Source organism: Clarias gariepinus, chromosome 23 (genome assembly GCF_024256425.1).
Source record: "Clarias gariepinus isolate MV-2021 ecotype Netherlands chromosome 23, CGAR_prim_01v2, whole genome shotgun sequence".
Classification (NCBI taxonomy): domain Eukaryota; kingdom Metazoa; phylum Chordata; class Actinopteri; order Siluriformes; family Clariidae; genus Clarias; species Clarias gariepinus.
Genome location: NC_071122.1, coordinates 6,513,525 through 6,525,287, shown reverse-complemented (window position 1 = coordinate 6,525,287; position 11,763 = coordinate 6,513,525). Strand labels below are relative to the sequence as shown.

Below are 11,763 nucleotides of genomic sequence, written 5' to 3'. Positions count from 1 at the left end.
ACACTCGGAGGAAAGCGCTAGCCGCTCCTTCCGCGTGCGCGAGCTCACAGACGCCCCTGATTGGCTGTGGAGCCGTGATTAATGTGGAAGCGCAAGTACCTCTCATCCCTCCCCTCTGGGAGAGCTCGACCAATCAGCTCTCTCTAGACCTCCAGCTGTGAGAGGTAACAGCATCACCTGGGGATCGAACCAGCGATCTCCGGATGATAGGGCGAGCGTTTTACCACTGCGCCACTCGGAGCACATTTTTTATCATTATTATTATTATTAGGTTTAAATAACTGATATGTTGTTTGTTAAATAACCTTCTGACAAATGAGATTTGAGAACTTATGCTGTAAATGTTTATAAAAGGACCCTTCATAGAAAGAAAAAGTAATTGCATAACAGTCAGGTGACTAGTATTTTTGTAATCTGTTATTGTTCTCGGTCGTCTGGTCTTACATCACTTTGCTAAAGGGAAAAGTAATTTTTATATATGTGAAATGTTGTTTCCAAAATGTGCTATCTTTTGTTCTTTGTACATGTATTTTGCTATATATATCTTCTGCAAAGAGATCCTGTGAGCTTCACCTTCCAGACCTGGAAACAGCAGGAACAACAGTTATACAAGAAACAACAAGCAATAGACTGCACTGTATTCATCTCTGCTCTTCGAGTTTTTTGGAATAGTTAAAAGCTTAAAGCCAAAAATAAGCTGTCCAGCTTTAATGTAATCAGTGATATAATCAAATTAAATCAAATGAAAATTTTATTTGTCACATACACAGCTATACACAGTATGATATGCAGTGAAATGCTTATACGGCCGCCTGTGACCTTAACATTCATGTCGCTGCACCGAGCATTGCATTACTTTCCAAATAAAATGTATTATTAAAGTATAAATTATTAAAGTACAAGTGCAGTATATAAAATGATAATATACTTTCACACAGATAAAAGTGCAAGTGCAGTTCATAAAATTATAGGATACTCTCATGCAGTGTAAACATTACAATCTTTAATCTACTGATCTAGTGACAGTGCTGAATACACTGCAATTCATGTAATTCACAAATTTTGTAGCTCAGTTACAAATTTGAATCATTCATTGAAGTAAAATGGAATTAAAATTAAACTTTACTATTTAATACCAGGACATTTTATAATGCCCTGGTATTATACAATTATTATTATACCTAATTATAAATTACTATAAGTTGCCTTTTTCAGGATATTAATTATTGTACATAGATAAAGCTTCTATGAAAAAAATAATTCTACATACTAAATCAACACAAATTGTTGCATAAACATAAAAACTCAGATTTGCAAGCATTCATGGTTTTCTACATGGTTCATGAGCCTACTACAAGTGTTCCAAGCTCATGTACAAGTGTTCCAAGCTTTTCTAAAAGTTTCCAAGCTCTTTAAGATACAATTGTCCCAAATCCTTTACAAGTATGCCAAGGTCTTCTACAAGTGTTCCAAGGTCTTCTACAAGTGTTCCAATATCCGCTACAAGTGTTCCATACCCTTCCACAAGTGTTCCATACCCTTCTACAAGTGTGTGCAAACCTCCACAAGTGTCCAAGCTCTTCTAGAGATGTTTCAACATCTTATACAAGTGTTCCAAGTGATATTACAAGTGTCTAATGCTCTTAAGTGTCCCAAGCTCTTCTGCAGGTGTCCAAACTCTTAAGTGTCCCAAGCTCTTCTACAAGCGACATTCATGGTTCTTATTCTCTCTACAGGACACATCACCAAATGTTAATTATCAAATGACAATATTTTTAAATATATATATATATATATATATATATATTATATACCATATATACTGTATACATTATACAGTTTCCATGTTAGTCTATTCGTCTGTTATGTATCTCAAATAGTCCACAAAAGGTTCCAGTAATCTGGAGTTAACGGTTTGTTAATAATTAGTCTTTAAGAAAATCCTGTTTTCTTAGAGCCCATTGCCGCTCACCTTCTGTCTCAGGACCCCTTGGTAGGCTTAAGCTTAGAACACGTGATAACTTTTGGAGTGTTAATTGCTCATACGTGGATATGTTGCTCTCTAAATTTGTCCCAGCCGCTCCTAGTTGGTCCTGCTCTAGCTGGACTGAAGAGAAACTCGGCAATGAAGCGCCTGAAACTTGTTTGTTTTCTGCCATTTCATCTTCCTTTATTAGACATAGTTGACTTAAAGACTCCAGATTGGTCTTGTTTGGTGTTATCAAACCAAAATTTTTAGGGGGTAAGCAATGCTGATTTGAATCTGGATAAGGCTTGGTGCATGGTTTACTAATAAAATTAGCCATATAGGAAGGTCTTATCTTGGGATTGGGCGGCACAAGTGGATGATTGGTCTTACTGCTATGCCTTTCTGAAACGTCCTCTGTTTTTTTAGAAAACATCTGGTCACTATAGGTATATGGTTTCTTCTCAATTGATGTTTTTATTAAAGACACACTCTTGTATAGCTCCTCCAGACTGTCATAGGGCGTGGACCCTAAATGGGATGCATCATCAGATGATGGTAGAACATTCTGAGTCTGGTTTTCTTTTTTAGGAGCTCTTTTCTCCTTGGGAAAAGCTATTCTTTGTTTGGAAGGACCATCACTGGACAGATCAACATCATCTATGGATTCAAGGGTCTTCTCAAAAAGCTTGATACAAGCATTTTCTTCTGCAGAGAGATCCTGTGAGCTACACCTTCCAGACCTGGAAACAGCAAGGACAACAGTTATATAAGAAACAAGAAATAGACTGCACTGTATTCATCTCTGCTCTTAAAGTTAGTACCCGTCATTGACAGGTAAAGAGTTGTTTGGAATAGTTAAAAGCTTAAAGCCAAAAATAAGCTGATCAACTTTAATGTAATCAGTGATATAATTAAATTAAATCAAATAAAAATTTTATTTGTCACATACACAGCTAAACACAGTATGATATGCAGTGAAATGCTTATACGACCGCCTGTTCTTCACAATCTTCCTGGCCTTGGTCCAGCACCGCTCGCTGTACAGTATATTGAGTGCAGGTCAGGGAGCTTGGTGCGAATGAAGCACTCAGCTGATTGCACCATCCTCTGTAGAGCTTGTCTGTCTTGCAGGGTGCCGGTTCCAAATCAGGTTGTGATTTTTTCTGTCAGGATGCTCACTAGAAGCAGTATGAAGTGTCTAGGACGTGATAGAAGATGTGATAGGACCATGACAGGTCTTGCATGATGTGAACACTAAGGTATCTGAAGCTGTCCACTCTCTCCACTGGGAGATCAATCTCATTGATTATGGGAGTCTGGTACTGTAGTTTATCTCCTGCTATCAACTCTTTTGTCTTGCTGTTCTGTTGTCAGAGATCAGCCCCACCACTGATGAAGTTTGTCATCAGCAAACTTGATGGTGGTGGAGTTGGTAGTGGCCACACAGTCATGTGTGTACATACAGAATGTACTGTACATAATGAGTACAGCAGGTGGCTCAGAACACAACCCTGGGGGTTCCAGTGCTGAGGGTGAGGGAGGCTGAGACATGTCTGTCCATCCCTTATCCAGTTAGGAAATTGGAGATCCACTGACACAGAGATGGGCTGAGTCTTAGGGATCTCAGCTTGGTGGTGTGTGAGAAGGGAATTAGAGTATTTTAAGCTGACCTGTAGTCAACAAACAGCATTTTAACATAATTTCCCTTCCTAGTGTCCAGGTAAGTGAGTGATGCGTGAAGGAGGTAAGTAATGGCATCATCTGTTGTGTGGATAATGAAGTCTCTGACCAGCGACTCAAAGCATTTCATCACTACTGAGGTCAGGGCTACAGGGCGATAGTCGTTGAGGGAAGCAGGACGGGAATTCTTTGGGACAGGAACCATGATGTGGGGGATTACAGATTAAAATAAGGAGGGAGTGAATATTAACATAAGCACTAGCTAGCTGGGAAGAAAAAAAACATATAACAATCTGTCCATACAACTTTGAAGATTCAGTTTTCAAAAGTTACATACCTTTTGTAACATCATTTGAGAGTAAGACATGCTGCGTCACGCGTTTGTTTTTGTTTGGATTTGGGCGCTTTTTAGGGGCATTAGGTTCATTTCTGTGTGTTCCACATACTCTGTGTATTTATGGTAAACTATCGCATTGATTGGTTCTGTTTAGTGATGCATATAGCCATGGCCACTTTGAAGGAAAAGGTGCTGGCTGCTGTGAGGTAATCTGTCCCTTCTACTCAACAATTTGATTTAATTTATGATGCAGATTTAACTTCAGGCAAATACCAAAGGACTGAAAAAGTTCCATTAAATTCTTTGCAGCCGTTTTTTGAAGCTGTGACAAAATCAGCTGGACAGACATACAGACAGGCATATAGACACATAGATCCTCATATGCTTGTAGAAATTTAAAATGAGGAAAAAACTTAATTTATTTCTACCATGGACATCTTGAAACTGTAGCCACCAAGAAGAGTTTTGCAAATCCTAACAGGGATCCTAGCTGATAGTACTAATGTTGGGCATTTTTGGTTTCTGAATATGTTTTTCTTATTTGACTATAAGTTGTTGTTTTTTTTTTTCAAATCAAACCAGGACTTTTGATTGTACAGAATAATGCAACACAGTTCTGAAAGTAAAAAAACCTCTCTTTATTTCTCCATATAATGCCCTCCTACACCAATGCACGTATCACAGTGTTTCAATAGTGCTTGGATAGCATCAAGATAGAAAGTTTTCCTCATGACGCCAGAGCCATGATCAGACTGTCAGCTTCACGTCTGAATCACTGGCCTCCCAGGATCTTAATTACTCAAACATGTGAAAATAGCTTGAGGCAAGATCAGGATTGTACAGGGGATGTCGCAAAAACTCCCAGCCAAGTTACTATAAGTTGCAAGTTGTGTTATTGAAGGCTTTTACAGCTTCATCTACAAAAAAAATCATCACAAGTCCTGGTTTGCCTTGAAAACCACTCATATATTTAGCTTAGTATAAACAAAAGCATACCTGTCCTCATGAACACCACATGTGACAGGATGGGTTGCACTAATCGTGTTTCCAGAGGATTCGACAATGTCACTGGACAGAGCACTGTCCTCTGAGTCTATGTATTTGATGGTTTCCTCCAAAGCTGTGAGACAAGCCTTCTCATCTGGAGAGAGATCCTTTAGGTTGCCATCATCCTGCAACACACAAATATGCTGAAAGGTAAGCACCACATCTCAGGAACAAGGCAAGTGAAATAGTTTTAATCTCATCTTGTCTATATTAATAAATTTCGTCCATACGCAGGGCAAGGCAAATGTTATTTATATAGCACAATTTTAACACAAGTTCATTCAAAGTGCTTTACAATATAAAAATACACTAATAAACTATTTAACACCAATTCGACTATTTAAAGTAGAAATACAACATCAGTCAAATGCTATAGAGTAAAAATAAGTCTTTAAGCTGGATTTAAAAGCATCCAATGCTGGAGAAGCTCTTGGGGCAACTACTGAGAAAGCTTGATCGCCTTTTGTTTTACAACATAAATGTGGGACAGGTAAAAGTAATTGGGATAGATCTGAATGGCCTAGAAGCTGTACATGACCTAATGAGATCACAAATATACTCTAGGGCAGAATTATGCAATGCCTTATATGCGAAAAAGTAATATCTTAAAATCGACTCTAAATTTTATAGGGATCCAATGCAACGAGGCAAGGACAGGGAAGATATGATCCCTTTTCTTGGTTTTGTTAAGAATCTTTAACCAGATGGTTCAAAATGTACTGTAGTTTGAGGCAGACAAATGTACAAAGAGTTACAGTAATCCAATCAAAGAAATTTTGTGCAATTTTAAGGTCTTTACTAGAAAGAAGGTGTTTCACCTTTGCCACCTATCTGAGATAATTTAAAAAAATCCTACTCCTTACAACTGCATTTACATGCATGTTAAATTGGAGAAAAGGATCAAAAAGGACTTCAAGATTTTTTGTATGATTGTGTAGGTTATTAGGCTACTTAAAACATCTAACTTTGTTTTAATAGAGTTGTTAGTAGCAGAAGGAACCAGTAAAATCACTTTTGGGTTTTATTTTCATTTATTTATTTATTTTTTTCTCCGTTAGGGCATAAAAAAGATGATCTAATGAAAAGACATTTCCTGGTTTGATTGGAAGATATAGTTGGAGATCATCAGCATAACAATGATAATTAATATTATGTTTCTGAAGTATTGAGTCCAAAGGGAGCATTTAAAGTGAAAACAAAAGAGGTCCAAGAATGGATCCCTGAGAAACACCACAATGGATAGGCACAGGGGTGAAGTAAATGAACCTATATTTACGGAAAAAGTTTTCACTTTAAGTATGAGACAAACCACAGCTAGGCCCTAACTCCCAACAACACACTTGAGTCATTTGAGCTTATTGAGTAACAGTATCGAATGTGGCACTTGAATTTAAAAGTTTCATGATAGCAGATGACCTAGAATCAATAGACAGCAAAATGTAATTTGTAACCTTCAACAATCTGAGTTTAAAATATTAAAGGTATTTTGGTATGGTTTAAACAGTGAGAGCATCTTTTGAAATAAACGAGAGTTTAGAGATAGGATGATAATTGCTGTGCACAGTGGGGTCAGGATAAGAGCCTTTCAAAAGGGGCTGTACGACCGCATGTTTAAAACTTTCTGGCAATATCTTGATTATTAAAGAGCTGTTTATAATAGCTATGAGGCTGGGGCTGATTGTGTCTGAAACCTTTCTAAATAGACCACCAGGCAATACATCAGATTGACAAAATGGTAAGTTCATCTGAGAAATTATTTTGAGTAATTGAGACGAAGACACCACCTGAATGTTTGTAAAGCTACTGGATAAATGAACCAGATGTGAATTATCTATGGCAAAAGATAAGAGGTATCATCTACTATCTTGTATTTTCTGAACAAAAATTCAGAAAAACTTGGAATAAGCTTTTTAAAATTCAAGAGCAGTATTTCCATAAAGGCACAAGAGTAGTGTACTGGCTGGGAAAGGATGGGCCTAACATATGCAATGACAGGTTCAAACACCACAGTATAATGATCAGAAATGCCAGCATCAAATATTTTAAAAATATGTACAGAGAAACCACAAGTCAAAACAAGATCCAATGTATGGCCTCCGTTATGTGTAGGACTGGAGAGTGACTGTACAAAATTGAGTAAATCCATAAGGCTCAAAGTTTTTAACCATAGGTTTAGATGGACAGCAAACATGAATTGTGCAGTCCACGAAGAAAAGGACAAAATCTTGTTTTTGATTTTGCAATCTGTACCCTGATTTGTAACAGAAAAAAAAAATATTAACATGTAAACATTTGACAGATCACTAGTGTGTGATCACAGTCCTATTTATTAAGAAGGTCACTTTATGGCTTTTAACAACAAAATTAACCAATAAATAAGGATTAACAGCCTTTATAAGATATTCAGTTACTGAACAAAGTTATGATTCTGTATACATCAATTTATATTTTAGATAGCAAGCATATATGTATTATCACATCTGACTAAAAAAAAAGTAATATATTGTGTTTTCATGCAAAATTGGATTGATTTAAATTTAGGAAAAGAAGACTCACAGCTGAAGATCGAAAGCTGATGATTCTGTCATAGCTTCTAGTGCTGTCCGTGCTTCTGTGTGCTTGTCTCTTCATGTTGCTGCTTTTAGAGTCTTGTCATGAAGTTATGCTCATTGTTGAACCATATGCTTTATCAGTTATTAACACAGAAAAAGAAAAAACTATTAGAATATGAGGTTATTCTTCAAATGCAGTCCATGTCTACTGCTATCTTTCTATCCGTCGGTCTGTTTGTCTATAGCCCGAAAGAAATTGAGAAATTGTTAAACATTGCCATTTATTTGGGAAATATAACATAATGCAAAATACTTTTTCTTATTTAAGGATCTTGATCACATGAAGTCATTTATCATCACATAGTTGTATGCACAAAAAGGCCTGCGTGAAGTACGACAGACAGAACCTAGACAAGCATCACAGATTCTGGAGCAGGGTCATTTAGAGTGATAAGACCAAAGGTTAGGTTTGGTGAGGAGTCAACAAGCCTATGGTGAAAAGTACACTATCCCCACTGTAATGCGCTTGCACTGTATGTTTTTTCGACCTGTGTTTGCACCAGTGGCGCAGGAAAGTTGATGGCAAGATGAATGCAGCATGTTATCATAAAATACTGGCAGATAAGTTGCATTTTACAGCATAAAAGCTGCGCATGGGACGCTCTTGGATGTTCCAACATGACAGTGATCCAAATCACAAGAACAAATTTACTCACAAATGGCTACAGCATCAAAAGCTGAAGGTTTTGAAGTGTCCATCACAGTCTCTCGACCTCAGTATCATGAGCCACTTTGGGGAGATCTTAAACATGCAGTTCATGCAAGTCAACGAAAGAAGCATTTTGCCAAGAAGAATGGGCAGCTATAAAACCTGAGAGAATTAAGGACCTCATGCACAATTATTTTAAAGGACTGCATGCCATCATTGATGCTAAAGGGGGCAATACATAATATTATTAACTAAAGGTATGCAAACTTTTGAACAGAGATTATTTCTGTTTTGTCTTGTTTTATTTGATGATTTTGTTTGATCTGTTATGTGTTACAAATGAAATTGAGTCCTGTCGTATAAGAAATGAGGATACATGAGAAATACTCATGTCGTTCCTGAGCTGCCAGTGATCCAGACTCCCTCTGCCCTCCGGACCTGTCTGACCCATCCTGGTGCCCCGCTTCTGGTTGGAGATCTCGTCACGTGTCTCTTTGGGATGCGTCTGGTATCTGGGGACGGTTTCACTCTACCATGAAGACTGGTGTCTGACCGCTGTTTCTCTGAGGACTTGACTTGGCTGCAGTTCTCGATAGTTCAGGACTGGAATTTCCTACAAGTCTACCTGAGCCTCTAATAAATAACTGGACTCCATACTAACATCAATTAACATCAACTGTTATAGCTGAACTGCCTGCCACCTAACACACTGTATAAATGCAAATCATTTCCTGCTCTCTGTTTCACCCAAATGAGGATGGGTTTCCTGTTGAGTCTGGTTCCTCTCAAGGTTTCTTCCTATTACCATCTCAGGGAGTTTTTCCTTGCCACTGTCGCCCTCGGCTTGCTCACCAGGGACAAACTGACCATTTTGATTCATACACATTCACATTCCATACAAACTTAAATAATTCTTTTGATTGTGTAAAGCTGTTTTGCGACAATGACGATTGTTAAAAGCGCTATACAAATAAAATTGAATTAAAACATAACATACATTTGTTTTGCATTCTTACTGATCTTTTCTTTTAAAAAAATATCTTGCACATCTTAGAAATTCTCCCAAGGTTTGAGCACAACTTAAACTATATATATATATACGGTCATGTAAAAAAAACATATAGATTTCTGATCTTGTTTTAATTTGTACCAGTACACCAGTTCACTGATTTCATGATTGTATGTGTTTGTGTGATGCTTAAGTGATATCTTCACTTCTTAAAGAGCTTTTTGAAACAACATCTCACATTATGAATTGGTACTTTTGAATAAAGTATGCAAACAGCACACGCACAATGTGTGTAAGAGAGAAAGCTTTAATGTAATTTAATTACATTACAGTTTTAAAACACTAAAGTTTATAACTCCATAACTAAAAGTTTAATGTGCAAAGTCCATATCCTTAAGCCAGTCATGTCAGTGAATTGGATTTTACCCAAACAGCTGATCTAATCTATTCCATACCCATTTTACATTTATTTACAGAATAACTATTATATTAACTATGTACTGTTTTTTAAATGATTATTATTTAAATGAGACGTTTTTTTACTTACTTACATAAACTGTAAGCCTTTCAAACCTTCAGATAAAAAGCTTACCATTAGACTTTTTTTTTCTGTGAGCCTTATAATGAAAGTGAAACTGTACTTTGTCCTGTAAATTTTAGTAAGGATGACTTATTTTACCAAATAATTATGATAATGTAAGTTCTTAAAACTATTGATCACGTTTACAAAACTTTTATATTTACAACATCTAGGTCTATTTCAATTTAGTAATCGTGGTGTTAATGATTAGAATACAGACTCCATTCTTTGAGTTAAAGTAATTTGATTCAATAAAAAGAATTGGTTTCTAAATGTCTCTTTCTCCATCATTGGTGGTTTTATAATTAAGATATTTTTTATTCAATTAATGAGTAATGAGTGAAGGTGTAACTATATAAAGATTGGTATGCTAACATTATATATATAAAAAGGAAAGAAAGCTTAACAGACATACAAATATCCTTCCAGTGTTAATAATTCTATCAAAGAGCCAATGCAAAACACAATGTCTAGACTATGACTCTAAGTATAGGCACACAATCAAGCTTAACTTACCTGTCCTAAAGTCACATACCGTGTGTCGGAGTCGTGCACTTTATGATCCAGCACCCATAAACTATGATAAAATAAATTGCCTTGCAACAGGTGGGACTTCAGGGAACCAATTAAAAAGCAGCCCCAGAGGACGCAGCACCCACTGTTCAGGACAGAGTGTCCTCATACACAAGTACTGTAAGCTCACAAATCCAGTATTATTTACATTACATTACATTACGGCATTTGTCAGACGCTCTTATCCAGAGCGACTTACATTTTTATCTCATTACACATCTGAGCAGTTGAGGGTTAAAGGCCTCGCTCAAGGGCCCAACAGTGGCAACTTGGTGGTTGTGGGGTTCGAACCTGGGATCTTCCGAACCGTAGTCCAATGCCTTACCCACTGAGCTACCCCTGACCCCTATTTATGGATTCTTATCTTATTGAGAAATGTAGGTAAGTCATGGGGTTTATTACTGTCCTGTCTTAATTGTTTCAGCTTGACCCAGTGCAGACATGACTGGTAGTTCAAACTGCATGTTTGGGGATAATAGGCAGGGGGACTTTTGACATGTTTCAAAGCAAAAAAGGATCACTTCCTTATTGAGTTTATTTCTTTTTAAGGGTTCTTTCTCATGTCCTCTCATGTCCTCTCATGTCCCTCGCTCATTATGGGGCTTGATACATACCTGGATGAAATTTATGTTGTAATAAGGCACTTGGAGTTGTGCTGTTATTAGAAAATAATCAGTTAGCCAGGTACATCACCCTGATTAATTTCTTTAACCACACATAAGGACATATTTTATTTCTCATATTTACACCACAGCAGTTTGCAAACACTAATAGGTTTTATACTTTATAAAGTATATACTTTATACTCCAGGTTTTATACTGGCTTTGATATAAGTTCTATAAAAGATTCTAAAACGTTTCATGTTGTAAAAATATGTGACACAGGTTATTGTTTATCTTATACCGATGGATCTCAATAAATTAGAATATTATCAAAATTTATTTATGTACTTAAATTCCAAAATTGAAACTTATACATTATACAGATTCATTACTCACAGACTGATATATTTCAAGTGTTTATTTCCTTTAATTTTGATGATTATCGCTGACAGCTAACAAAACCCCAAAATTCAGTATCTTAAAAATTTTTTATATTACTTAAGATAAATTTAAAAAAAAAAAGATTTTTAACACAGAAATGTTAAATAATGTCCTTATCACGGTACCTCTAGAATCTAATAGATTCTCTATTGGATTTAGATTGGGTGAGTTCGCTGGTCTATCAAGCACAGGGATCCCATGGTACTAAAACCAGGTATTAGTACTTTTGGCAGTGTGGGTAGATGCCAAGTCCTGCTGGAAAA

At 36.6% G+C, this 11,763-nt stretch overlaps 1 protein-coding gene across 1 annotated transcript; it reads right to left on the bottom strand.

Moving 5' to 3' along the window:
* Positions 1-1,379: 1,379 nt before the first annotated feature.
* On the bottom strand, positions 1,380-10,430 carry zgc:158258 (uncharacterized protein LOC791186 homolog). The gene is made up of 4 exons (XM_053484427.1): positions 10,400-10,430; positions 7,590-7,717; positions 4,983-5,158; positions 1,380-2,709 (listed from the first exon to the last, which is right to left on the bottom strand). The coding sequence occupies exons 2-4, from the start codon at positions 7,662-7,664 to the stop codon at positions 1,926-1,928; spliced, it is 1,035 nt and encodes a 344-aa protein (XP_053340402.1). The 5' UTR covers positions 7,665-7,717; positions 10,400-10,430; the 3' UTR covers positions 1,380-1,925.
* Positions 10,431-11,763: the final 1,333 nt, after the last annotated feature.

Coding starts and splice junctions, on each gene's coding strand:
- zgc:158258 (XM_053484427.1), bottom strand. CDS start 7,664: ATGAAGAGACAAGCACACAGAAGCACGGACAGCACTAGAAGCTATGAC. Junction 5,159..7,589: donor TCAGCTTTCGATCTTCAGCT/GTGAGTCTTCTT, acceptor TGTGTGTTGCAG/GATGATGGCAACCTAAAGGA. Junction 2,710..4,982: donor TGTGGTGTTCATGAGGACAG/GTATGCTTTTGT, acceptor TGCTGTTTCCAG/GTCTGGAAGGTGTAGCTCAC.